This window comes from Dunckerocampus dactyliophorus, chromosome 13, assembly GCF_027744805.1.
Source record: "Dunckerocampus dactyliophorus isolate RoL2022-P2 chromosome 13, RoL_Ddac_1.1, whole genome shotgun sequence".
Lineage (NCBI taxonomy): Eukaryota > Metazoa > Chordata > Actinopteri > Syngnathiformes > Syngnathidae > Dunckerocampus > Dunckerocampus dactyliophorus.
Window position 1 is genome coordinate 14,578,221 of NC_072831.1, and position 27,949 is coordinate 14,606,169.

General features: G+C 41.4%; 1 protein-coding gene across 2 annotated transcripts; it reads left to right on the forward strand.

Moving 5' to 3' along the window:
- The first annotated feature begins 1,265 nt into the window (after window positions 1–1,265).
- Window positions 1,266–27,917, forward strand: eif2ak4 (eukaryotic translation initiation factor 2 alpha kinase 4). 2 transcript variants are annotated; one of them, XM_054797205.1, is made up of 39 exons: window positions 1,266–1,629; window positions 1,697–1,812; window positions 3,202–3,304; window positions 3,409–3,582; window positions 5,879–5,959; window positions 6,056–6,201; window positions 6,277–6,377; window positions 6,471–6,628; window positions 7,102–7,640; window positions 7,961–8,076; window positions 8,327–8,481; window positions 9,363–9,799; window positions 9,867–9,939; window positions 10,016–10,108; window positions 10,188–10,310; window positions 10,433–10,537; window positions 10,703–10,766; window positions 10,865–10,944; window positions 11,092–11,193; window positions 11,267–11,326; window positions 11,434–11,670; window positions 12,516–12,591; window positions 12,864–12,985; window positions 13,215–13,264; window positions 13,527–13,695; window positions 14,651–14,767; window positions 14,886–14,951; window positions 15,051–15,221; window positions 15,303–15,437; window positions 15,614–15,721; window positions 16,570–16,698; window positions 19,324–19,410; window positions 19,962–20,074; window positions 20,156–20,211; window positions 20,580–20,683; window positions 21,046–21,114; window positions 21,854–21,898; window positions 22,585–22,700; window positions 27,559–27,917. In XM_054797205.1, the coding sequence occupies exons 1-39, from the start codon at window positions 1,501–1,503 to the stop codon at window positions 27,614–27,616; spliced, it is 4,983 nt and encodes a 1,660-aa protein (XP_054653180.1). In that variant the 5' UTR covers window positions 1,266–1,500; the 3' UTR covers window positions 27,617–27,917. The 2 variants fall into 2 exon arrangements, with proteins under 2 accessions (XP_054653180.1, XP_054653181.1); XM_054797206.1 differs by having other exon boundaries at window positions 11,267–11,317; window positions 27,559–27,916.
- Window positions 27,918–27,949: the final 32 nt, after the last annotated feature.

Sequence of the window (27,949 nt, forward strand, 5' to 3'; positions counted from 1 at the left end):
TTCCGTCATGATTGAGCGGTCCGCCAGGGAAGTACTTTCCCACACAAACGTTCCTTCTCCTCACAATGACAGCATTTTATTCACATTATGTCAGTTTTCCACGAGGTTCCGCGTTTAACATTAGATTCCGTTTTTATTGGACAATTTAGTGATTCCATTGTTTGCACAGTGTGAGGGGCAGCGTTTGCATGATAACACAGAGCTGTGATCAGTCAGCTTTTAGTATGTTATTTCCTGTATGTACACGACTCGCTCAGGGGTCGTATAGCCCGCCTTTGTAAAACCCATCTCGCCCAGATCAACATTTTCAGTAAAAATGATTGTTGTAACACATCAATTAGTTGCAGCTACAATAACACTCCATGTTTCTCTTTAATTGCTATTGTTCAGTACTGACAAAGTAAGCTAACAAGCTGAATAGTTGACAAGTGTTATGTTTTAGGTAAAAGTGTGCACACACACAAATTTACATGTGTAGGCAACGGACGTAAGTGGTGTATGAACATGCGTACAAAAATACCTCTTCAAAATAAATGCACTGTCGTTGAAACCATGCATGAAATAAATCCCTCTAACTTTACTTAAACTCATACGTGCCTGACGATACAATGATATTAGTGTCATGAGAACGAGATGAGACGATATTATTCAACTGAGTCACAAAATAATGCGGGTACATTTTTAACTTTGCATGGATGACCTAAGCATGATGCGTTTAGCTCTTGAACTTTTTTTCCACAAATTGAAAAAAAGCTAAACATTTTTGAAAAATATGATTAAATAATACATAATAAAATAATTATTTTAAAAATTCTAAAACTTTTGATCAGTTGATGAACAGCCTATTTCAATTTAATGGTTGTTAATGGTTGCAATAAATTTCTTACTCAAAATTTCTTTCGTCTCACTACCATTTCTTCTTTTTGCATTTGCAAGCTCTACATATTATTTATTATTGTATAAGCAAGGCTATACACTCGAATTGAACAAATCTGAATGTACCAGACCGTAGCCATACTATTATATATGTATTACCACCTGTACATATGCAGCTTTTTCATCTAATTTTTAAGCTATAATGGTATTCATTCTTCTTTAATGGTCCTTGTGATGTTTTTATTTTTTCTTGCTTTTTTCTTTTGCTCATGTAGCATGTACATATTGTATTTAAACGTTTAAGCGTGTGTGTAAAGTATGTGTTGTCTCTCTCTACTGTAGTTACTGACCTCTAGTGGTCAAGTTTGAGAAAGCAACGCGATGACGTCTACACCTGCGACGGGACGTGCGATAGCCACGCGACACAACATTGTTATGGTGGCTCCTGGGAAGCTAACCACAAGGCTGTTAGTTTGTGTCATCAAGAAGCTCAGTGTGAGCTAAAGCTTAAGTTGGAGCTGGAAGAGGCCATTACAGGGCGGCGAGGAGTTTTACCACGTCTTCCGCTTTCTTGGTTGAATGCGTCAGGACTGAGCAGGGCTGCCATGTAGACGCGGCAGAAGGATGAGCGGCCACTTCACTTGCACAGAGGCCACAGACGACTACACGGTCCAGCAAGAAAATGAGCTGGAGGCTCTGGCATCTATCTTTGAGGAAGACTTCCAGGATATTCGCCAAAAGGATCCGTGGAAGGTAAGCCGAGCGATGTTTGTTGCTATCACCAACACGCCCAGCAAACTTTGTTGTCTTCTTCTTTCAGGTGAAGAGACCTCCAGAAGTGCACCTCTTTTTGAGACCTAAAGGCTTGAACCACGGTCAGGAATGCTACGTGACTGTGGACCTGCAAGTCAGATGCCCACCCAATTACCCAGACGTGTAAGTGCTCACCGTGTTTTTGCCCAGTAAAGTATCAAATATGGCACATGTAGCTTAATAAGGGTCCCTGTCCTGCTAAGCAACAACAAAACTTGACATACGGTTTACACTTCAACACAGCTTCTCTTATCTTAAATATCAGCCATATTACATTTGTTTAGAATCCACAACAATTTCTGAGTACTATCTTTGTTTCCTCCACAACAGTGTACTCTAAAATCACATGGGGCCAAATCACGAGAAGTCATCTTAAGGATGTCGTTTAATGGTGCGTTCACACTAGTCATTTTTGGTCCAGTTAAAACGGACTCTAGTCCATTTATTCTGCTTGCACAGTTTGTTTGGTGACAGTCCTGTGAACACAGTCCAGGACCAAACAGCTGGAGTGAGACCACCTGAGAGATGGATCTCGGTCTGCCTGCCAGCGGTCACTCGTCCTAAATTCTTGTGTAATCCTAAATCCTTAGTCCTAGGCTGAATTAGGCATGGGCTGGTATGATAACCGTGGGGAAAAAATATAATGGTTTCATGGTGTCCATCCCATCCGTTTGCGATGCCGCTTATCCTCACTAGGGTCGCGGGCATGCTGGAGCCTATCCCAGCTGACTTCGGGTGAGAGGTGGACTGGTCGCCAGTCAATCACAGGGCACATATAGACATATTCACAGTCACATTCATACCTATGAACAATTTAGAGTCGCCAATTAACCTAACATGCATGTTTTTGGAATGTGGGAGGAAACCGGAGTACTCGGAGAAAACCGGGTTTGGCTTGAATGACGCCCTGGGCAGACCCAAGCTGTGGCGCCCCCAACACCCGCAAACAACACAAATAGAATGGATAATTATTTTTCTGCAGTGCAAAAATCCTTCAAGTACAACCCCTTGCAGACCCCATTCTCCCACTTAAACTTTTTCCAACTACAGAAAGGTCCTTATTTCACACGCTCAAGCTCCCCTGAAACTGCATTTGACTTGAATCCACATTTACAATGTTAATGTTAATTAAAACTCTGTCAAGAAAACAAATGAACAGCAGTTAGTCTATAGCCACCAAGTAACGTAAGCTTATTTGATCATATACATTCCATACTGTGGTGTACATAAAGTTATGCTATAACTCAATACCGTTATCACGTGGTGGACGTTTGATCACGTTTGGGGTTGCGAGTATCAAGCCTGTAGAGGGCGCCCATCTGCCACACATATGCACAGACTTAAAACAAATTTTCTTTAGAAAAGAGAGAGAGTTTGAAAAGGAAAGGTAATTTGAGATGCAAGAAAGTCTCCTGGAACTCTTTTTTTTTAATTTACAAGGATTCACTGTATACTGTAAAGAGCAAGTGTTTATTTTAAAGGGATGTCAGTGATTATTTGCAATTTCAATAGGCCTCCAGACCTGGAGCTGAAGAACGTTAAAGGTCTCTCAAATGATAACCTGCAAACCCTCCAGGATGAACTCACGAAGCTGGCAGCAGCACGCTGTGGGGAGGTAACAATGAACGGACAACCGCACACATACACCCGTTTGAATATTTAAAAACACACAGCTCTCTTGCCTGACACGTGTATGCCTACCCTTTCACACGCACACAGGTGATGATTTACGAGCTGGCGGACCACATTCAGGGATTCCTGACCGAACACAACAAGCCTCCCTCACGCTCCTTCCATGAGGAGATGCTGAAGAACATTCGAAGGCAGCAGGAGAAACGAGACATGGAGGAGAAGCGTAGAATAGACCAACAGCGCAAGCAGGCGGAAGAAATGGTGAGGAAGATTTACATTGCATGAGAGGGAGAACAAAGATTGTTACCTCTTGTTGGAGCCTTAAGTGTCTTGATCTTGCTTAAGTATCCTATATTGCAATCTAATTTCCTCTGTTTCCTTTGATCATGTGACCTTAATATTTTACAGGACCGTGTCCAAGTTATGGTTCATGTTTTAATGTATTTTGAGCATGCATACAGTTTATATTGAAATGCTTCATGTTGCAATTCACAATTCCACATGTCCGAAAAGGAGTAGGAAGAAGCAGAGCGGCTGCAGTTAGCTGCCTTCTTAGAGGTTTCCGTGCTAGTGCTCAATCAGTTGATCAGTTTTCAAAGTCTGTTTCTGCAAGAAATCCGTAAATTTTTGAATGATCTCTGACTGAAAATGCTTGAGGTAGCTGAAGTCACAGGTCATATAAGTACATTCACAATTTCATCTCAGTCACAATTCTTACTCATCATTTGCCAAACCTTCACTGATTAATGCTCAAAATGTATGTTAAATGGCAGCTAATCCAAAATGCCTTGAGTCAGAGGTAAGCATGCGAGATTGATCAGTGCCGATTTCCTTAAATTTCGGGGATCGGCGATTGGCCTATCCTTACATATGCAATCAATCTTATCTACCTCCACAAAGGTCTGAAAGTCAGCCACTCTCCCCTTTTGCTCTGTCACAGTGGCAGCTGTCATCGCCGCGCGCTGTCACTCTCTCTCTCTCCCTCATGCTCGACCCTTCTGCACGTGTCTCAATCGGCACTGTGCGGCGAGGGGAGCCTGTGTACCTCCGACCGGGTTTTGGGGACCGGGCTCTTGACTGGAGCTTGCGTGTTGCTGCCTGGAGTTCGGCGAGGCGTACGGGCATGTTCAGTGGTCAAAATGCATGCCAGTTGGTCACTCTCCGGGAGGGGAGGGCACTAATGTAATAATACATGTTTTTTTCTAACACTCTCGTGATTGACCGGCAAAGTACCAATGATTGACCAGTAGCTTGCAATCGACGGTTTGTGAGACGTGAGATAAAGGAAAACTGCACTTAAAATAAATAAATAAATAAATAAATTTCCCATCATCCACAATGAGACATGAACATAGACTGTATGTCTTTCTTTTTTCTGTTAAAAAAAAGAGCGGTTTTCCTTTAAACTAACAAGTTTGTATTGTTGCACGGGTATTGTTCAATGTTTTTCAACAAAATAATATTGGAACATCAAAGGTGTATTCTGTCAGTTTATTTAAAAAAAAAAAATCTGTATTGGCCAAAATCAGAGTGGGCTGGTCAGCCTTTTTAAAGGTTGGTGATCGTCCAGAAAATTGTAATCACCCCTAGTCAGAGGTCATACTGTTGCATTATGTGTACAGTGGAATTAATCGTCATTAATTCCGTTCCAAAAGGTCAGACAAGAACCGAAACGTACGAAAACCCAAGCAAATTTTTCCATTCCAAATGATATAAATCCAGTTCATCTCTTCCAGACACCCAAAAATACTGTATGAACAAAAAACATTTTATAAAAAAAAAATAATAATTTTACAGACAGAAAACAATGCAAAATACATATAAATTACAAATAAAATGAACAAATCAACATTTAACATCACTCTTACCTTTATTGAAGACTGTTATTGGCGAACACGGTGATGAAGAGGGGACGGAACAGCCACACGGACGCTATTTGACTCTAGTCCTTTACAAACTTTACTTTAAAGAGTGTATGATTAGAGCTGCATACAGTACGTGCTCACTTGAATTTTATTGTAAACTTCAGCAGAAGTTACAGTCATTACACACAATGGCCCGGCTCACTATCTGTATGTAATATGTCTCCCTTAAATCGTTCCCTCTGCAACACGTGTCGTTCTGAGGGTGTTGTATGAGCAAATAAACCACACACACATACACACACAATAAAGATGACTGAAGGCTGTCTTTAGTGTTCCAGCTCTAAAAGAAGTACTCTCTATTCTTCACAGAGACTGAGTCATCAATGCATAGATACTTTTTTTGGGCATGTATGAAAATAGTCATTTTTGTGAGTACTTTTTGTCAAAAACTGAATGCTACGAAAACACGTTCCACAGTAATTTTGTGGGACCTTTTGACAGCACGCATAAGGGTAACAATCCTTTTTGTACAACCAATCAGGGACTTTCTTGTTTTTTTTTTTTTTTTTTTGTAATTCTGCTGCAGCCAGCTGGAGTGATTTTTTTTTTTTCCCTCAGTAGTGAATGATTTGTTTCATTTGCTGACATAAGTTTTGCTGAACCAAATATTTTTCCATTTTTCTTCTTTACAGGAAAAAGAAATCATGGCTGAAATCCAGAGAAGAGAGGAGGAAAAACGAGAGGAAAAGAGGAGAAAAGAAATTGCAAAACAGGTCTTCAAGCGTCACAAATTTCATTAGCTACACAGAATTGAGTTCAGATGTACTTTTTATTTTGATACACTTTTTGTGCTGGGCTGATCTTCACAGGAGCAACTTGAGAGTATGGAGCAACCTATTCCCGCTAGCATCTTGGGAAAGAGCCCGCCCAGTCCATGTGGGACTTCTCCTGATGTCACAGATGGCAGAAAAGCAGTCGCAAACCGTCGTCGGACCACCTCGAATTCTCGTCACAGGTACGCAAACACTGAAATTGAGAGGCTTTTTATGAAGAAAAGTTATTGCACTCACTCACTCCATTCATTTGCCAGACGTGACACAATCGGCGAAGAGAACCTGCAAACCCAGGAGCGTCTTCACTTCAGCAGCAGCACCTTTGGAGAACTTGTTGTCCACAGAGGGAGACATTTAGGTAACAACTATGACCATGAGTTGACACTTTAAGAGGGTCCTTGTGTATTTATTTCTTTATTTTTAGTGTTTATATATATTTTTTTCTCGACAGGAGTGAGTGAGAGGCTTGGCCGGAATGTTTATAATGGATTTGAGGTCAACTCTGGGGACTTTGCAGTCATTTATGAGTGGTCACTGCGCTGGAACAAGAAAATAGGCAAATTCTTCACCAGCCAGGAGAGAGGCAAGATTGACAACTGTAAAAAGCAGGCAAGTACAAATTGAAAATATTATTTTTTATTATTGATTTTGATAGTATATATTTTTTTAGCAATCTCTGATGCAAGATGTAATGACAGCTGTCAAATTTGTCATTAGGCTTTGACCGCTTTACCAGTCCTAATTTTCTTTTAAGCTTCCTGAAACTTATTTTTTTGTTTGTTGTGTTTTTACTTAAATGACCAGGGTAGCTGATGTGTAATATCAAATCTGTGCATGTTGATGTTGTTGCTGTAAGTATGATATCAGGAGAACTTGTGGTGGCTGGTGTCAAAGTTCATGTCAGTGATGCCAGCAATCAGCTGCAATTTTCAGCCAGTAGTTTTTGCTGCTAATCACTAATGACATCCTGGGACTTGTACATTGTCGTCTGTGAAGGTTCAGGAATTTCAATAGTGGATAAATCTTATTATATGTAAACATCCAATGTTGTTGACTAATCTTGGCATTGAATCCCTGTGAAGATCCATGCTGCAGAAAACGAGTTAAATTCCCTCCTGCGGCTCGAGCACCCAAACCTGGTGCACTATAGGGCGCTTCGCTCCAGCGAGAAGGAAGACTGCCTTGTGGTGGACCTGCTGGTGGAGCACGTCGGCAGTGTCAACTTGAACCAAAGCCTCCTCAATCACACGTCCATCCCTCTGGACAAACTCTGCCATTACACGGCCCAGCTTCTGGCTGCACTCGACTACCTGCACTCCAACTCGGTGGTCCATAAACACCTGGGGGCTTCCAGTGTGCTGCTGGACTCCGACGGAAACGTTAGATTGACTGATTACAGCTTATCAAAGAGATTCTCCGATATCTGCAAAGAAGATATTTTTGAGCAGGCGCATGTACGTTTCTCTGAAGACACGGCAATGCCAACTAAGACAGGCAAAAAGGGGGACATATGGAACTTGGGGCTCATGTTGCTGGCTCTGAGTCAAGGCAAAGAAGTGAAGGAGTATCCAGTGACCGTGCCCTCCAGCCTGCCTGCTGACTTCAAAGACTTCCTCCACAAGTATGTACGGGTTTACAACACAATATACAATTAGAGACACTTCATTAAGTACACCTGCATAATCTAATATCTGGCAGTATACGAGCTAGATTTAAAAAAATAGTGGTGTAGAAGTGAACTGCATCGTCATTAAAGCTGTTTTTACTTAATTTTGTTTTCGTGTTTGCAAAGGCAGAGTTTTTGCATGCCATTAGAAAGGTGTTTTGATTAGTGCCTTTAAAGGACCCTCCACTTTTTTGTACATTTCACACCAGGGTTAGACACTAGATTGTTACAGCTCAACATCACAGCATCAATCAATGCACTTTGCTGCTTCATAGGTGCGTCTGCATGAATGACGTAGATCGATGGACGACCCAGCAGCTCTTGGAACATGACTTCCTCAAGCCTCCATCACCTAAACACCCTCCTGAGTCCGAGGATACCAGCCCAGAAGGTAAATGTCAGAATATTACATGCGCAACCAAGTGCGAGAACGGTTTCAAAATGTACGCTTTTACAAATATCAGTAGTATATCAGTAATATATCTATTGGTATTATTATTATTATTATTATTATTATTATTATGGATATATTTTGTAGAGCAGTTTAGTCATAATATTCAGCTACCCAATGTGACAAATTGTTTGGGTAGTTATATGATCAAATGTTTATTTTTAAAATTTTATTTTTACCTATCTCTCAGATCTTGCTGTGGATTTTGCATCTTCCGTAATCCCGCATAGCCACATCCTAAACGCTCCATTCAGCTCTGGGGTGCAGAGACAGTTTTCTCGCTACTTCAGTGAGTTTGAGGAGCTCCAACTTTTGGGGAAAGGGGCCTTTGGTGCTGTGATTAAGGTATTTTTTATGCTCTAATCTTATTGAAAAAACACTCCTGATCAAAATTTTAAGACCAGTTGAAAAATTGCAAAACTGTACATTTTGCACTGTCGAATCTTAAGTACTTTCTAAGTAGAGCTACGAAATGCAAAAAGAAGAAATGGGAGTCGGACAAAAAATGTTTTGGGTATGCAATTTATTGCAAACAAACATTAAAGTGAAATAGACTGTTATCAGCTGATCAAAAGTTTAAGACCACAGCCTATAAAAGCAAACATGTGGATTCAATGTCATTTTCTGTTAGATATTCATACTGGTATGATCTCTTGATGGCAAAGGCAAAAAAAAAAAAGCTTTCTCTCTGAACACAGTCGGAATGGAAGAAAAAAAGTAGAAGACCCAAAAAACGTCATTGACCCAGAGCCAGAGGATCTGATAGGCTGTCCGTCCAGACACGGGACTATCCTCGGCCCAAATGAAGGTTGTTACTAGTGCCGAGTGCAGTCCAATGTCCATCAGATGCCATCTGCGAGAGAAAGGTTTTAAGAACAAAAAACATCTTCAAAGGCCTTGTGTCCGTCAACACCATAAAATTGCATGTTTGGGAATTTGCACGAGAGCAAATTTCTATTTTAGGGTGGTTTGGGTTTTTTTTAGCTATCGTCTTAAACTTTTGATCAGCTGATGAACAGTTTATTTATTTGAGTTTAATGGTTGTTTGCAATAAATTGCTTATTCAAATTTTTTTTTGTTTCACTCCCATTTTTTCTTTTTGTATTTTGACGCTCTGCTTAGATCAAAAGTGCAAAATGTAAATTCTTGATCAGGATTGTATGTCACTAGAATTTTGCCATGGTACTGATGTCTGTGTATTATTTTTACATCTCTTACACATTTAGGTTCAGAACAAACTTGATGGCTGCTACTATGCTGTGAAGCGCATCCAGGTCAACCCCGCCAGCAGGCAGTTCAGACGCATCAAAGGTGAGGTGACTCTACTCTCACGTCTCAACCATGAGAACATTGTGCGCTACTACAATGCATGGATCGAGAGGAGCGAAGTGCCAGCCACGGGTATGCTCAGCAACAGTGACAGCTCTGAGCCACAGAGCACTGCTGATAGGCCGCCTGCGTGCGGGAATTCTGTCACCCGGCTCAATGAGCTTGGTCTTCCCGACAACGTGGAGGACATTGCACCTCCTCCCGCATTGTCTAGCTCAGTGGAGTGGTCCACGTCTATTGAGAGGTCCTCCAGCGCGAAATGTAGCAGACACCAGTCAAGTGATGATGACGATGAGGATGAGGACGATGAAGATGTTTTTGGTGCCTCTTTTTTGTGAGTTCATTCAAGTCCTGCTGCACAAACTTTGCTTGATCACTGACATTTTTTCCCTTAAATTTAGGCCATCAGATAGTGACTCCATCAGCGACGTTATCTTTGACAACGGCGATGACAGCATAGATGAGATGTCACAGGTTTGACTATTTCCCGCCATCACTTTGTTTGTTCTTGTCACGTCATTGCAACAAAGTATGGTATGTCTCGCTGCAGGTTGAGCCAAGCACAAAGCCACTGAGCGACACAACGGAGAGTGCAAACTCGGATCATCGACCTCTTGTCATTCTGCATTACCTTTACATACAGGTAACCTTTCCCCAATACTCTTTGTCTGCCACTAGATGTCGCTGTCAGACTTGTAAAGCGTGTTTTCTGTCTTGTGTAGATGGAATACTGTGAAAAGAGCACTTTGCGAGACACAATAGACCATGGTCTGCATCAGGACCAAAATCGCTTATGGAGGCTCTTCAGGGAAATCCTAGACGGTCTTGCTTACATCCATGAGCAGGTTTGATTTCCTTTCAGATACATCTGATCATATTTGATTGATTCTTCAGTTTGTAATAATGGAACCTTTACATCAAATTAGAATCAGCCAAAAGTAATGAGATGTTTCCTCCTCAATCAAAGGGAATGATTCACAGGGACCTGAAGCCTGTCAACATCTTCCTTGACTCACAAGATCATGTGAAAATTGGTGATTTTGGTCTGGCTACGGACCATCCGGCCAGTGTGGTAGGCGTTAATCTATAAGGAGTTTTATGTGCCGTGTAACCTTTTTTTAACTGGTCATCTCTAGCTCTAGACAGTCTCTAGACAGTCTATTAAGATACAATTTAAGAGATAAATTTGACACTTGCACACAGTCATGCAAATGCATTATGTAAGATCTTCTCCCAGGCTGCAGGTAAATTTGAAGTGGAGGAGAGTGGCTCAGCAGCAGTGCAAAAACTGGACCAAACAGGTGTAAAGAGCTTAAAATTATTAATATTTTTTTTTTTTAAATCTCACTGTGTTTTCGCCTCTGACACATGTTTTTTCTGCCAACTGTACCAACTGTAGGAAACATGACTGGAATGGTTGGTACAGCCCTCTACGTGAGTCCAGAAGTTCAAGGAAATACCAAAGCTACCTACAACCAAGTAAGATTTTTTTCTATCCCCTTCCCACTAAAGGCCATTGATTTTTTTTCTTTGTCAAATACTAAGAGAGTGTAGCTAGTTCTGAATTTGTAATCAGTTGTCAATCATAGACAGTTGATTGCTTTTTTTGTGTGTTTTTGTTCTCAGAAAGTTGATCTGTTCAGCCTTGGTATCATCCTCTTTGAGATGTCCTACCGACCTATGATCACTGGAGCAGAGCGCATATCAGTCCTGAGCCAGCTCCGTGTGGTAAGTCCGCGACTGACAATCCATGAGAGAGGTTTGGCCCGTGTTGCTTAGCTCACCTCCATTCACCCTGCAGGAGGCCATAGAGTTCCCAGAGGACTTCAGTGCATACGAGCAAGGAACGCAGGTGAAGAAGGTCTTTACACAGCATTGCAAATGAACATGTTTCCTCCCTATCACAATAGCTCTGTGTTATCATAGTAACACAATAGTGATCGATGTCTTTTGCTTGCATCCTTTCAGAGGAAGGTGATAGAGTGGCTGCTGAAGCATGACCCTGCGCTGCGGCCCACTGCCCAAGAGCTGCTGAAAAGTGAGCTCCTGCCTCCGCCCCAGATGGAGGAATCAGAGCTGCATGAAGTGTTGCAGCACACCATGGCCAATATCAATTGCAAAGCTTACCGCAGCATGGTGGGCCAATTGTTTGCTCAGAACACTTCACCAGTCATGGATTTCACTTACGATATAGACCTTCACAAGGTATGACTCCTGCATATTTTCAATTAAAAGTTTACAAAACTACCGTGAAGTACCGTGTATAAACCGCACCCGCGTATTAACCGCACCCCCATTTTCCGGCTCACGGCGGGGGGAAAACAATTTTTTAGTTCATAAATGCTTGCCAACTCTTTAATCCCAAATCAACATGCGTAAAGGTACTAAGCAATTTCAAAAAGAAGAATAAAGGAGAAATCTGAACTTCGGCATGTAGATCTTTAATATTATGGCTAAGCACAGATTAATAATAATAATAATAATAATAATAATAATAAAACATCAAAATAAAGAAATTTGCAATTTTCAGAGATGTTTTGATATCTTTCACTGCTTCTCTTTTTCTCTATTATTATTTTATTGCATTGCTTCAGTGTGAATTTGAATAAACTCCAACGTTGTATTGTATTTTACATCATCTACAATGTTTTAATGGAAGCTTAGGTTAGCTTCAGTCTATATAGAGATCGTTTCACTGTGTGAAAATACAGACACCCGTCAGATAAATTAGTTGCATACACAAGCATTTTCAGCAACTGTACAGCAGAGGGCGCTAAAGTCAAAGCAATTGTCTGACCCACAGACTATTCTAAAATGGGCTTCTCATCAATTTCGGCCTCTGGTCACAGACCTGTCATCGTGTATAAACCACACCCCGATTTTTTGCTTCTTGCCAGTGGAAAAAAAATGCGGTTTATACACGGTGCTTTACTGTAAGTCAAAACATACTTGGAAAACTGTTTTCCCAGTCTCGTCCTGTGAAGGCCTGTGAACGCTTACTCAATGTCTTTTTAACCTTAGCAGAGGCCGTTTGGTTTTGTTTCGTTCAGGGCAGCTTCAGTTTCAGCAGTGCCAGATTGCAGCAGTATGTGTATGAGATAATCACCAGGATCTTCAAGAAGCACAGTGAGTGGAGGAGCCTTTGTGCATGTGAAAGTCTGACGTTCCTCTGCAAACCTCTGAGACTCTGACATCTGCTCCACTGAGTGGTGGCTAAACAATAAACGCACTGTTTAGAGGCACAAGAGACAACACAGGTGGTTGTGTTGTATTTATGCACACTGATGACCTCCAGCTGTACTTATTCGTTTATGCTCATCATTGCATCACTTCTTTCAAGGTGAGGGTCGTGTAATCTTATGCAGTTGCTTGCAGACATGTCTTACGTTTGTCATCAGATGCGCTGCGCCTGCAGACACCACTGCTGCTCCCCAGAAACAGGAAGGTGTACGAAGGCAGTGAGCCTGCCTGCTTCATGGACCACAGCGGCATGCTGGTGACGCTACCATATGACCTTCGTGTGAGCCCATAACACTTTGCACAACTCATGGTGCATGTCCACACTAGCAAACAAACCCAACTTATTCAAATATTTGCCATCATGTAAACACATGCTGTAAAGCAGCTACCTTTACAAATTCCGAGGGACTAAGTAGTTGTTTTCATGCTATGATTGATTGCAGCCCGGTATGCACCAATGTCATTATTGTCTGAATGCATCCATCGACTCATTTCTCTTTTCACTCTAGATGGCGTTCGCAAGATTTGTTGCAAGAAACAACATAACACATCTAAAGAGGTAAACATAAAACTTAGGTAAAGCAAGCAAGCTGAAGTCAGGAGTGAGACAATTTTGAACCAAAAAGTTGAGTTACCCCTCTTTGTGTGTGTTTTTTAGATATTCGACTGGCAATGAGTCTTTTTTTGACATGTTGCACATATTTGTCATCAAACAGTTTATTTTAGTTAATTCTAGATTGAATATCTATTTACGTGGAATCATTCGTCATTTAGTTATTATGTTGAATAAATTACAAACATAAATGTTTTTCTTTCCCAAGGTACAGCATTGAGCGCGTGTTTCGTCCCAGGAAGCTGGATCGCGCTCACCCAAGGGAACTTCTGGAGTGTGCCTTTGACATCATCACACCCGTCACCAACAGCCTTCTCCCAGATGCCGAGACCATTTACACCATTTCTGAAATAGTTCAGGAATTCCCTGCGCTTCAGGTTGCTCTCCATATATAGTAGTTGAGATACTGTCAGTGTGTGCTGTTCTGCCCCGCCTTGCTTCAAAACTAGACAGAACATTTTGTTGACTGGCTCGATGTGTTCCTGTCCTTTCTAACGGATGCTGTCCTATTAACCTGCGTTGTTTGTTTTCTTCCCACTTGCATGCCTAACATACCAAGCTGTGAGGAAGTCTGACAGATTTACGCCGTGTTTATTATATACACCCTAAATCTGTTTTGTGCAGTTTACTCCACTTCCTCTCCTCCCTCCCTGCAAAGTCCATTTCCTGTCCACACTACCCAGTGCTGCCAGTTCAGACCAGCATGCCTCGTGAACCCAGTCAACTCAGGTTCATCCCCTGTAGAGGGTTCTCTGAGAGACCCAACTGAAAGCTTTTTTGTTTTTTTTTAACAATGTACGAGGCAAAATATCACAGGACAGTCATTGTGAAAGGCTATTGTTGTACTGCAGTGTTGTTGTATTTGGCAGTAAAGTTAAATAATGAAAAGTGACTTCTCTATGTTAGAAGAAGCATTAATTTTGAATAGGGTTTAACGCATTGTGGTCGAAGGTCTAATCATTACATGCTCTACCAGCTATATTTTCAGCTGATTGTCTTCAAGCAATTATTAAGACGATGTCAAACCAACAATTCTATTGATAATGACAGATACTGAACTCAAGATGCTAGTGCTCACTGAGGTCAAACTTCAGGCCTTCAAAATGTATTATTGTTCTACACAGTATCATATAATCAGTATCTATACAATATCAAGAACCCTGCTGCTTTTAATAATATTTGATCAACACTTTTGAAGTAGCTAGGGAAGCAAAGGTCATACTGTATCTTTACGACTGTATTGCCCTGAAGGGGAGTTTCCTGTCTGCTAATGAGTGATTACTTTCACTGTTGAAGTGTTAGCTGTGTGTGTTTTTTTTGTTGTAACTGCAGGAAAGGAATTATAACATTTACCTGAACCATACCAGCTTGTTGAAAGCCATCCTGTTGCACAGCGGAATCCCTGAGGACAAACTGAACCAGGCCTCCAACATACTATGTGAAGCAATGGTCAGTAACTGTTTCACATGCATCACAGATGTTGCCCACGTGGCTGGTCTTATGCAGGTATTAATATGCACACTAGTGTTTATGATACATGTGGTGTCCTGTTTTGCTTTTTCCCTAGAGTGAAAAGCTGACCAAACGTGAAGTAGAGGCAAAGTTCTGCAACTTTTCACTGTCAACAAACAGTGTAAGTTTCTACCAATCTTCCGGACACATAATCCCACTGCAGTAACAGCAGATCGCTTGCTTGTAATTACTAAGCTCTTGCCTCTTCTGTTGTGTCCAGTTGCAGGTGTTGTACAAGTACATAGAACAGAAGGGGACTGTGAAAGAAGTGGCGCCATTGCTGACGTCACTCACCAAACAGAAGACGGCCGTCATGCAGCTGGCCAAGCAGGGCCTTAAGGACTTGGAGGAGGTCACAGTGCTGCTTCAAAAACTCGGCGTAAAACTCCAAGTAATGATGTCTCTTGCAAATGGATAAACTACCGTAGTTTTCTTCTTCCGCATAGTTAATACAGATGTTCTATCTTTACAGGTGGTAGTCAATTTAGGTTTAGTGTACAAGGTGCAGCACCACTGTGGGATCATCTTCCAGTTTGTGGCCTTTATAAGGAAACGTAAACGGACTGTACCAGATATACTGGCCGCTGGAGGACGCTATGACCACCTGGTACACCAAATAAATTGACTTGGACAAATATATATGATGGGTGATTAGATCACCCGTGGACATAACCAGAAATATTTATCTTTGCACTACTGGTTTAAAACATTCAGTGTAAAAAATATTTCCATAAGGTCATCTTGATTGATTTATGCTTTAAACTTTAATCTCTTTACGGCCAGATCCTGCAATTTCGTGGGCCCGCCTCTACGGTGCCAGTCCCATCTGCCGTCGGTGCCAGTGTGGCGGTGGACAAAGTCTGTGCTGTGGTGGCCAACATGGAGGAGCCGGTGAAAATACACATATTCACCAACATCCCACATGTCTAATTATTATAATGAAGGAGCAGGAGACCAAGTTTAATATTTAATTCTGCCTCATTACAGCATGTGGCCGTCATGCCTGCACTTTAATAACTATGATCACTGGGATTCTATTATTAGTAATGATCTAATAATAGCTTTAGGTTTTCAATTCTGCTATATTTATAATAAACCAGAATGTATATATACTGTATATATTTGACTAACATGGATTAACGTGTTAAATTATTTAGCTACATGAGATGACAAAAATTTAAAAGTATAATGCATATACAATGTAGTAATAAATTATGCATTATTTGGTGCATTCCAAACCTCTACTTTTAGAATAATGCTATTGTCTTTGTAAAGGCATATTTTTATTAACTGCATGATGAAATGGTGGTTGGCACATCTGCCTCACAGTCAGGAGATCAAGGGTTTGATTCTGTTGGATTGGTTTGAATGGTTATATGTTTATGTGCCCTGTGATTGACTGGTGACCAGTCCAGGTGTATCCCACCTCTCAACCAACATGAGTTGGGACAGGCCCCAGTAACCTGGGACCCTCAAAAATGAATGAGTGGTGCATTACCGTAACTTTTTATTGTGATTGAGTAGAATCAATATGGCTTATGTCTGAAGGGCTGTTGATTTGAGTCCCGCAAAGGCATTTACGCGCAACGTACTGAAAAAGTTTCCCCTGTTTCAGTATGTTACCAATCTTGCAATGCATAAGTCAAAATCTATGTAATGCTAAGTATGTTCATGACAAGCTAATAGGCCTCAATCTTGGTTTTGTGAATTGTCGAGCTAATTTCTGTTTCTTCTATCAGCTATTGGTAAGCTCCTGTGATGTGCTCGTTGTGCCAGTGGGGCATTCGTCCATGGTCAGAGCCATCAGTGTTGTCCAGAAGCTGTGGAGCGCCGGTGTCTCAGCAGACATTTCCTACGATGTTTCACAGGTTTGTGTCTAATTGCTTGATTTTCACTTTCATTTTTAAGGACAAATTAATATGAAACAATGTGGTACTTCTTATAGCCTGTTATGTATTCTTATTAGATTGTAGTAAATATTCAAAGAATATTTCTTAAAATACATCAACACATATATTTGTACATGTTGACGCACATATCTAATCTACCAATCACTTTACTGCATGTATTCTAGCACATGAACGTGTGTGACTAAAGAGGATGTGATAAGCGTTGAACTGAAGCCAAAACCAATTTTGATAAGCTTTAAAGTCAGGCCTTTAACTTGGTCATTTTACATGTCATGATAAGGGCTCAGACTGCTATTTGGAAAGAATTCTCATTTTTCTTGCTGATATGAGCAATCACAATGTTTAGGAAAGTCATACAACTGTCAGCACTTCATAATAGACCCTTATCAACTTCTTTCCGACAGCAGCATCAGTAAATATAAACTGTGTAAAGTAGCAGCCAATGAGAACTCTTTCGCAGTTTCAATCTTCGAAAGACATACTTTGATTAGCTTCTATATGCACCCATTTTACATACACACACACATAAATATATGTATACACACACACACACACACACACACACACACACACACACACAAATGTATCCACACAAGTGAAGTTTTAAAAAAATGTATGTCCACATAAAAACACATTCACTAGCTGTCATACGCATTTTGTCCCAACCTGAAAAGGCAACCACAAGGCTGCCTTATATTGATATGTTCCAATCCCGGCATTGCGTGCACTAGGAACCGAGATAAAAGGTGTGTCGGCTGCTTACTTATCTATTCGTCATTGCTAATGAGACATTTTGTCAATCTGACCGTACCAACTACCGTACTATTTTTTTTCAGCCTGGATTATTGGGGCACATCCTGTCATGTTCGCAACTTCAAAAGAGCATCTGTGTGTGTGTGTGTGTGTGTGTGTGTGTGTGTGTACACAGATTATGCATATGAGTGTGCTACATCCACCAGTTATGTTGGTTAAAATGACAAGAAGGTCTTAAGGTTTTTAAAACTTTCAATATGCAGAATTTACATGTGTTGAAAATTTCAGGATAAATAATAAGAAAGATACAAAGTCTGGGGGTGGGTTGGGGGGTAGTGTCCAGTTCGGCCCTAAAATAGGCTTTACGTTTTGGCCCCCTGGGTGATTGAGTTTGACACCCCCTGGTTTAACCATTATAACACATTTCAAAAGATTGCACTTCATATGTCATTCTTTCTTTAATACTGTATTTCTGCAGTCGAATTTTGAAATACAAATAAAAATAGGGTGGGGTTTTTTTTCCCCCTAGTGTCAGTCATGGAAATGTTATCAAATGCCTACCCTTATTCAAAACCTATGCAGAACTGCAGAGTGCATATCCAAATCCAAATATATCTCAGTGACACGAGTTCCTCCCTTTTATCTGCTGCCTGATCTATAAATGGAAGGTATCAGCCAAGATGTTGATAGAGCAGCATTATAAATATGCCGGTGTATGTAGGATACTGGGAGGGTTTTTTCCCCATTTATTTAAAACCTTAACCCTTATGTTAATCATTTAATGACCCTTCCTCATTAACTTTCCATGACAAGTTCATCATTCCGCATAAGGCTCCCACCTCACCCCTCATGTCCTTGTGCAGAAATATTTTATCAAGACAGAATCAGAAATAGTAAACACCCTAGAGCTGTGATTTTTCAATATTTCTTTCTCTTATGGGGGACACATTCTGTGGTTGGAGTAAAATGAACCAAGAGTCGTGATGCTGCTTTGACTCCATATTTATGTGAAAAATCCAGTTCTTCATTTGAACCCTCTGTGTAGCACTGTACTCACATTTTGTCTTCTTTACCCTGTGTTATTTTAATGTTTCACTTCTGACAGTGTTTATTTTCATGGTCCTTTGTACTGGCATAGGACATGAATGGCCACCCTCGCTGCCTCGAATCCCCCTGGAAGAAAATTAGGAAAAGTCGTGCTGGAGACAAGCGGTCCTGTGCTTTTTAATTGCTAGGGTGTTTGTGTGCTTATAGCTGATTACGCATGTGGCCCAGTGCCTGAACAAGTGGCGAGATGTTGAGAACAGCTTATTCAGATTAGTCTTTTGTTAGCCTATTTCACATGCTGGCGTCTTTGCAGGCGATGCTTGCACGCTTCAAGCTTGCGTAAGCCAAATGTGGCAAACACCTTCCACACAGCCTCAGAAAAGAATTTTCATGTTAGTGCTAAGCTTTGGTCCACGTTATAAAAAAAAGTGAAGTAGACGTTTACAGACAAGCGACGCTCACACTTCACACACAGTTGTGGTACACTGTAAGTGTTGTTCTGCACGAGCACAGGAGCCACATGAAATCTGTATCTGACTTAGTTGGGTCACCTCTAAAGATAGCCATACAAGTACAAATATTCTGCCTTTACAAAGATGTTCAGTTTTGATTGACAGTGTCAGAGACGTGTTTCACAGTTTGCAATTTACAACATAAAAAAAAAATGTTAAATAAATATCTCTAAGCTTTTTTGAAAGATTGTAAAATAAGCACTGCCTCAGTAAAAAGTGTTTTTCACACCCTTGCAGTCAGTCAGTAATCATGTTTTGTTATGTGTGTTAGTCACAGGAGACGTTGTTGGACCACTGCCGAGTGGCTGGCATCACCTGCATGGCCATGGTATCTGACAAAGAGGGTAACTATGTGAAGGTAACACAGTATTGATGAAACCTACTGGGTACCAAGAATCAGATGATAGACTGTCTGGACAAAAGTATTACAACACTTGCCCTTTGTGCATACAGTTTTAATTGAAGGGAATGTTGGAATGGGTCTCAGCTGTAACACTCTTCCAGAAATTGTTATCCTTCACTCAGAAGAAAATTTGTCAGGTCAGAGGTCGATGTTTGACGAGGCGGCCTGGTTTGCTATCTCTGTTGTATTTTGTTTGATGTGGTTGAAGTCGGGGCTCCCAAGTTCTTCCACACCAGACTCTTTCAAGCATGCCTTTATGTACTGTACCTTGCTTTGCACTAGGGCACTGTCATACTGGAACAGAAAAGTGTTTCTCCTAAAGGTATGAGGTGTGATGAATAAGTAGGATTCAGGGGAATCTAGCGGGTTTTGCCCAAACAAGATTGTATAATCAATGAGGAAGTGCGTCACAATACTTGTCTACCTGCTGTTTTGTGTGCAAACAATCGGTTTTCCTGATCTTTTCTCAGCAGAATTACATGTTTAAGTTATTAATCCATCCTCAGGTGAAGTCATTTGAGAAGGACAGACAATCTGAGAAAAGAGTTCCTGAGTTGGACTTAGTAGAGCACATCATTCAGAAATATCGAACCAAATTCTTTGAAGAAAGGAACATCAGGTAAAGTGATTGTGGACTGACTTATAGTGTCACTTTCATTTCTGGGAAGCCTGACACAGGGTGTTTCTTGTGCTCCTGCAGGGAAATATCTGAAAGCATGTCCCAGAACCCTAAAGGCTCCCAGCTCAACACCACAGGTACTGTGCACTCTCCAACCACCACTACTACCAGTGTTTGCACATAGCTCCTATGTGAAGCAGGGCTGTATTTTGCACTCAGTGTATAACAGTTGCACCATTGTTTCCCTGCTGAATGTTACTTTCATGTTTCCAAAGTAAAAGTTGTACATTATGAAACAGATTAATGTGAGTGATGAAAGATTTGTGCCCCAAAAGATTAGGCTTAAGTGTTCCATTATACACAGCCAACAATGTGTCGTAATGAAACTGTATAGTACTCACACAAGCGTGGTTTTCATGGCTGCCTAATTGGCAAGTGAGACCTAACAGTTTTTTAGCTTTGTATTAGAAACATGTAGAATAAAATACTTTTTTTTGGTCTGCAGGCTCTTCGGAGCAGCATGGGAGCAGCTGCAGCATGAGCATGAATGTGAATGTCATCAGTTTGGAGAGAGTCTCTGCCAGTGCAAGACGCCGCTTTGAGACTCAGGTAACTGAGGCGAAACATCCAATGCCACGTTTACACCGAGCAGTTCACTTCAGCCGTTTTGTAGCATGAACATAATGATTTTTTATCAACCAAGCATCAGATCCTTTAGGCGCTATAAACTTAACATGCTCTGTGTCTGCTGTGAACACCTGTGATTACCCACAATGCATGTTGATTGCAGGTCTAACAGCATAGTGGTTTGGTCATTAAGCAACTGCATGGAAAAAAAGTTTTTTAATGCAGTATGTTTATTGTTGTGCTGTTTCATTTTGGCCATGGAAGCAATTATTTTCTTCCTCCCTTGTCCCTTTGATTATTTCTGACTTTGTTTATCTTTCTCTCCCCTTCTCTCTTTTGCTCAGATCCACACCAGATTACAGACTCTTGCAAGCAGTTTGCAAAACAAGAGTAGTGACATTGAGGTTCTGGCAGTAAGTCATTTTGTTTACCAGTACACACACTCCCCCTTTTTGTGCTGTCCCTTTTTATCTTTCCAATTCAAGTGTGACATCTCAGAACGAGGAGAAGGCTCTTGATGGCCACAGCATGAAACATTATGGGGAGCAGACCTTTCTAAAGTTCTTTACGTCATGCTAAACTTCCCAGTTGGGGCAAAGATGGCCATCCAAACACTAGTACATTCAACATATTCAACAGTCTATTACTGCCCTTTTCAGTGTTTTTCTGGGGCTTTCGAAATTTATAGCCAAGATATTCCCACCATAAATCATCTTATTTACTGTGTCACTGCACAGACCAACAAATGTTTGTCGTTCCTGAAAGACCCTGGATTGTGTCAGGCTCACATCTGTAAATATGACTTGTTGAAACACCCCAGGCATAATCACCGTCATTCCACTAAGCGGTTGCACAGGCCTCTAAGCCTTTGTTGTTGAATGTCAGCAGCCTGTTTGTCTATCAGTCCGACTGGAACACAGCAGCTCTCATTTTCCAATGATAGGCCCAAGAGGCAATTAGCCCCTTCCTGGGAAAGGGACACGGGGTGCTTTTCAAGCCAGGGGAAAGTGGAATTTTGAGTAATCTTGTGATGAAAAGAGTTACAGAGCCTGTTGAGTGAGACTGTACAGAAGGCGCTATTCCGAGCATTAGTTTTACAGCACAATGGCATCTAAATGCCCAACTATTTGTTCATGTTTTTCTCTCCTGCAGGTGGACCTTCAGAAGGAAACACTGATCAACTTCCTGTCTCTGGAGGTCAGTTTCATTCTGGCTTTGTTGAGCACACTTCAGCTTTAATGAAAGGCTACATCCTGATGATGGGAGGAATGTGGTGAGGGGTGGAGGGTGCCTGGAAAGAGGCGGCATTATAACTCAAGAGCCCAGACAGGAAGAGGGGATCCCGTCTCCTTCCTTACAGTGGGCTCTGATGAGGAGGTGGTTAGAGGGAACACCCCTGCCTTTTTCCATCAGCGGGGAGACCTGCTACAGTTGTTTAAACTTGCACCCCATTGAATAAGGGGCTTGCTGAGGGGGTGTTCATGTTCACATTATAAAACCCGGACCAAAACTCTCCTTGCAGAGGGTTAAGACTTGTAATTGCATTGTGTGCAGAAACAAGAAAACAGGGGAGGGGAAGCTCTTACCACTGTTATGTAATCACCACTTTATAAATGAATGGACAACCTCTGCAGCAAGTTACACAAAGCACAGGACATGTGACAATACCCTGTTTCTTAGGGGTACAACGAAGGGCCTGTTTAGAATAAACATCTAAGTCTGCCATAGGATGGCGTCTTTTTTTTAAATTGAGAACTTAGTAAATAAGCAGGAAGGAGCTTTCAAGTAACCAGGATCTAAATTAATAAAATAACTCTAAATAATGTTACAAACATTGGCACATTTTTGGTCTTCCCAACGTGGTGTTTGTCTCTATTCCACAGTTTGAGAGTGAGGAGCAGTACAACAGCAGCGTGAAGACTCTGCTATCGCGTCTTCCCAAGCAGCGGTACCTGAAATCGATCTGTGATGAGATCCACCATTTCAAAATGACCAAAAGGTACAGTGCAGGGGGTGTCATGCACCTTTGGGGGCCATTGCAATTACAGATATTGCTTTGATTCGCATTGATATAGTTGAAGGGACTGTATGCAGTGAGCTCCCCTTCCAGTCATGTACCCCTACAGACATGTACCTCCTATAAAAAAAAAAAAAAAAAAAAAAAACGGTTTGGTACAGTACAACAGTCTTTCAAAGTTTCCTGGTGCGGGCGGGTCCTAAAATCACCGCAAATCCATCACGGTGACCGTGTCACCGTAAAAAAAACCTGAAAAAACATAAACCACAATATGCTAGTAATAAAAAAATCCTAGTTTGATATTTAATTATACAGGGTATTGAAATATTGAAAAAGAATGTGCCAAAATCAGCATCATCAATGTGGCCACCACTGGCAGCACGGACAACATCAAGCCGATATGAGAATTCTTCCCAAACGCCTCTCAGGATGTTGTGGTCCACTGTGTTGGTTGCAGCTGTAATATAACCACACAAGAAAAAGTCACACACAGTGTGTCACTGTCTGCGCCTGGCCTGCCAGATCCCCGGCCACCACTGACATGAAAGATCACGTATGGGAAGAATTCTCATATCGGCTTGATGTTGTCCGTGCTGCAGGTGGTGGCCACATTGAGCGCTTGAAGGTATGTGCAACACATGTGTCCAACCTGGAGTTTTCTATTGTTTTTCGTTTTTGAAATATTGTGTGCAGATTTTGTTGCATTGTTTTTGAATCAGCCTGTATATGATATGATTATGTAATTGATTATTTTGGAAAAGAACACTTCACAGAAGAGCACGTCCTCTTTAATTGTCCCTTCATCAATGTACGCACATACACCAGGACATGTGCCTGGCTTGTATGGCTTGACGAACTGTGGTAAGATGTGGTCAACTGTGATTTTTATGTTATTTTGCTGTGTTTTGCTGTAGTCTGCAACAACATGGCAATAATAAGTAAAACAAGGCAACTAATGTTACACATAAACATAATAAATCAATCAATAAATAATGATTAAAAAACCTAGGCACATGAAGTGCAGAAATAAATAAGGAAATTAACTCAATAAGAGGCTTATTACTGAGCTACATGGACATATGAGCTCAGATAGCAAGTGATTATGTACCAAACAAAAATGCACAGAGCTAACAAGTTTATCAAAGCTCACCTCTATGCATTTAAACATAACTGACATTTGTGAACAAGGACGAGGTGAAAGAAAGAAAAAATACGTGTCTATCCGGGAAAGTTCTACACGTAGGTCTCAATCTGTGTCACACGACACACAACTATGGTGCATTCAAGAACCGCTGAACAAAGTAGCCGCAACGCCTGAAAAAGACACATTATTAGTGAAGCATAAATAACATAAACATGCTAAATTGCGGGCTTTCTAGTCAGTGCATCTAAGAAACACATTACAGGCTTATACAGCTTCGAAAATGCACTAAAACACCACTATGTAAGAAGACCAGATCTCATTCATACACATAATACACTCCCGATCAAGAATTAGTCATTTTTGGTCCTGTCCGGCCATCAGAGCAAGAAATAGTCATTTTGTAGATCCTCTTTGACAATGAATTTTAGGCTTAAAGAGTTTAATAGATCTTGATCGACAGTTATGCCATTTTTACAGTCCAAAGAGTCTGTTCAATGTAGGGCAGACTGTTCAACAATTAAACAATATTTGCTGCTCTTATGACTGACATATGAGGCCAAAATGGACTATAAAAACACTAAACGTAAAATAATCTAACAATATGACATATTATTATTGAATATTGTTTTGAATCTTAACGTCAGAATTGTCTACTTTAAACACGCACCACCTTATTTTTAGTGTTAAAGATGTGTTCCCATCCTCTTCATTTATTCTTTTAAAAGAGTTCTTTAAAAAAAAAAAAAAAGGCAGCTGCCACCTCTGACCTTTGACCCATCTTTGTTTATAGTCTCATGTTTGACCTCTTAACACCACAGCTGATTGCCACTAAGACTGGCGTGCAGGGAGGCGGGTCTGTGCGTTCCTCAGGTTCTGTGGGTAAAGTGGTTAACATTGTCAAGCGCCCCAGCGATGCTGAAAACTCTCGTGTTGTGACACCCCTGAATGCCTTTTATGATTAGCTCTGTGGGGAATTAAGGGGATTTTCTCTTTCAAGACTGAGATGATACCAAAAAGAAGAAGAGTTTTAGTTGGTTTTAATTTCCTGTCTGTGTTTGCTCTTTAAGGCAGTCAGTGTAAAACTGATAAAAGAGCCTCACAGAAGCAACGAGGGTTTTATTTTTTGTTAAATCATTTTTTGTCTTTTTTGGTGTTGTTGAATATGGAACCCAAACAAGCAGAGCCTCGTGTGTTGGTCAAAGGGGTCCCTGCAGGAGTCACCTGGCTGCAGCAGGACCATGAAGCAGACATGTCCCGGGGGCTCGGCTTTCATTAGCAACAAACATTAATGGGCCAGGTCACCTTCTGCAGCATCATCAGCATGATAAATGTAATGTTAAAGTCACTTTTGGTGTTCTAGTTTTGTAAGTACACTGCCTGGCAAAAACAAGGTCACACACCAATATTTAGTTGGACCACCTTTAACTTTGATTGCGGCATGCATTCGCTGTGGCATCCTTTCCATAAGCTTCTTCAGTGTTGCTACATTTATGTTTGTCCACAGTTGCATACATTTTTCGCCAAGATCTTATGTTAATGACGGGGGATTTGGACCACTGCACAAAATTACACACCGTAGTTTCAGCAACGTTTTCTCGTGCTTGATGCGTGCTAATAGTTTGACCCTGAAGACATCATCCAATTAGCATAACTGACCACGGCCATCTCCTCCCTGAGATACAACCTTATAAACATGGCGAAGGAGTTAGCATGTCCCGATGATCCTAGTTGCTAAGTTGTCGGGGCTTTTATACCCCTGGTAGGGTCACCCATGACAAACAGGTCCTAGGCGGGGGACCAAAAAAAAGAGTGGCTAAACAGATCCCTATGAAGAGGAAGAATCATTGGACCGAGTTTTCCCTCGCCCAGAAGTGGTCACCGTGAGGCCTGGAGATGGGACACATGGGGAGTGTCTGGTGACGGGCCTGCACCCATGGGGCACTGCCAAAGAGACAGCATTGGGTCACCAAAGGGGTCGGGTGTAGAGTGAGCTGGGTGGCAGCCGAAGGCGGGAACCTTGGCGACCCTTGGCTACAGATTGGCTTGGCTACAAATACAGTATGTTCCTACCCTCACCTATGGTCATGAGCTTTGGGTAGTGACCGAAAGGACAAGCTCGTTGGTACAAGCGGCCGAAATGAGTGTTCTTCGTAGGGTGGCTCTTAGAGATAAGTTGAGAAGCACTGTCATCCTGGATGATAAACTCTGAGTAGAACCGCTGCTCCTCCGCAGCTGAGAGGAGCCAGATGAGGTGGCTCGGGCATCCGATCAGGATGCCTCCCGGACGCCTTCGTGGGGAGGTGTTCAGGGCATGTCAGACCGGTAGGAGGCCTCAGGGAAGACTGAGGACACGTTGGAGAGACCGTGTCTCTCAACTGGCCTGAACGATGTGGCCGGGGAGAGGGAAGTCTGGGCTTCCCTGTTTAGGCTGCTGCCCCGCGACCTGACCTCTTATAAGCGGTAGAAACATGGACGGCCATGGCCATGAGTGCGACGAGTGAGCAAAGAATATGAAAGGAAAAATATTTTTTTAGAAATGTTTTTATTTGTTTAGAAATACAACTTAATTAATTTTCTCTTCTGTTTGTTGTGTTTTTTAATGTCACAAACAAGATTTTTAGACGCTTTTATAAGTGAATAAGTACTTTCACGTCTGTCAGATGAGACCAGAAAAAGTTGCTGGGTTTGTCGCAAGTCACGTTTTTGAAAGAGAGTGTCTAGACCAGGGGTCACCAACGTTTTTTCTTGCGAGAGCTACTTTTAGAAAATGAAAATGGCCACGAGCTACTCATTTTTGTAGAAATGATTTTCATACCTTATTTCAACCCAAACAAATCAAATATGCTTGTTTTACCAAAACATTCACAAAAACAACTCACATTTTATGTTTCAGAATACTTTTCTTTCTACTGTTCTTTCATTATTAACTGAAAACCTGAATGAAAAGCAGGCTTGCGGGCGCCTCATGTGGTCGTGGGGGGGCTACCTGGTGCCCACGGGCACCACGTTGGTGACTCCTGGTCTAGAGGGATCTGAATTCTCTTTAAATGCACTCCTGATCAGAATTTCAAGATCAGTTGAAAAATTGCAAACATTTACATTTTTCATTGTTGGATCTGCACTTTTTTGGGGGGGGGGATTTTGCCCATCCTCCACAATCCTTATGTGAGACATGAACACACGTCTCTTTCTTTTCTGTGCCTTCTAAAAGATATAAAAACAGATAAAAAGAGACAGCTCATTACTGCACGTAATGGGACTCGCCTATTGCGCTATTAAAACACCTCCAAAAACCTCCAACAAGATTTTATGGTTTTGTATACATGCTGTGACCATGCAATAACAGATACATTCATGATAACATGGAATACTTACAGTATTTTTACCGAATTTTGGTCATTTTAAGCATTACCTGAACTTCCTTCCTGGGCGCATTGATTTCACATAGCAACATAGAAACGAACGCCTGCACCTGGCGTTAACATTTCCAGTGGCAACCATTTGATTAGTCTTGATATTCTTTCCAATATAAAAAAATCCTAAAACCTTTAAATTGATTGTAATACCACATTTCTTATGCTGATTTGTTGTACTTGTATCATCAGGCAAACTTGTCTGAGCAGTGACGGTTCTGTGGACCTCCATGTCATGTCTCATGCTTAAATCCTAAAGCTGACTCGTGTCATCCTGCTCCAGGGTGGCTGTGGTGGTCTTGTACAGCCTGAAGGACGACTACTACAAGACCCTTCTGTGAAAACCAGTGTGTTTCATGACCCGGACCAGTTCCTGTTTCTGGCTCAGGAGATGTTCACCTCTGGACTTGAAGAATGTGTGCTTGGATGTCAACAAGCACACGCCCCGCCCCCAAAGACCCTCTTCTCTCCCTTCAATCATACCTCAGCTATGTTGTTGTAAGGTGTAGTGGTTCTTCCCCAGAAGAAGGTTGGTGGACTTTGTTGCCTTAAGACTTCAGTAGAGCTTTGTACTGAAAACTGTATTTTTTTGTAATATGCAGTGGGACTGAAAGTGGGAATAAATTCTTTCCTCACATGTCTGCTTGTGTGTGATTTTATTCTCATGAGTGGTG

Bases quoted from the DNA above. Each gene is read 5' to 3' on its own strand.
- eif2ak4 (XM_054797205.1), top strand. From the start codon at position 1,501: ATGAGCGGCCACTTCACTTGCACAGAGGCCACAGACGACTACACGGTC. The intron at 16,699-19,323 runs GTTTGTGTCTAA...TATGTGTGTTAG, and splicing joins TTTCCTACGATGTTTCACAG to TCACAGGAGACGTTGTTGGA. The intron at 19,411-19,961 runs GTAACACAGTAT...ATCCATCCTCAG, and splicing joins AAGAGGGTAACTATGTGAAG to GTGAAGTCATTTGAGAAGGA.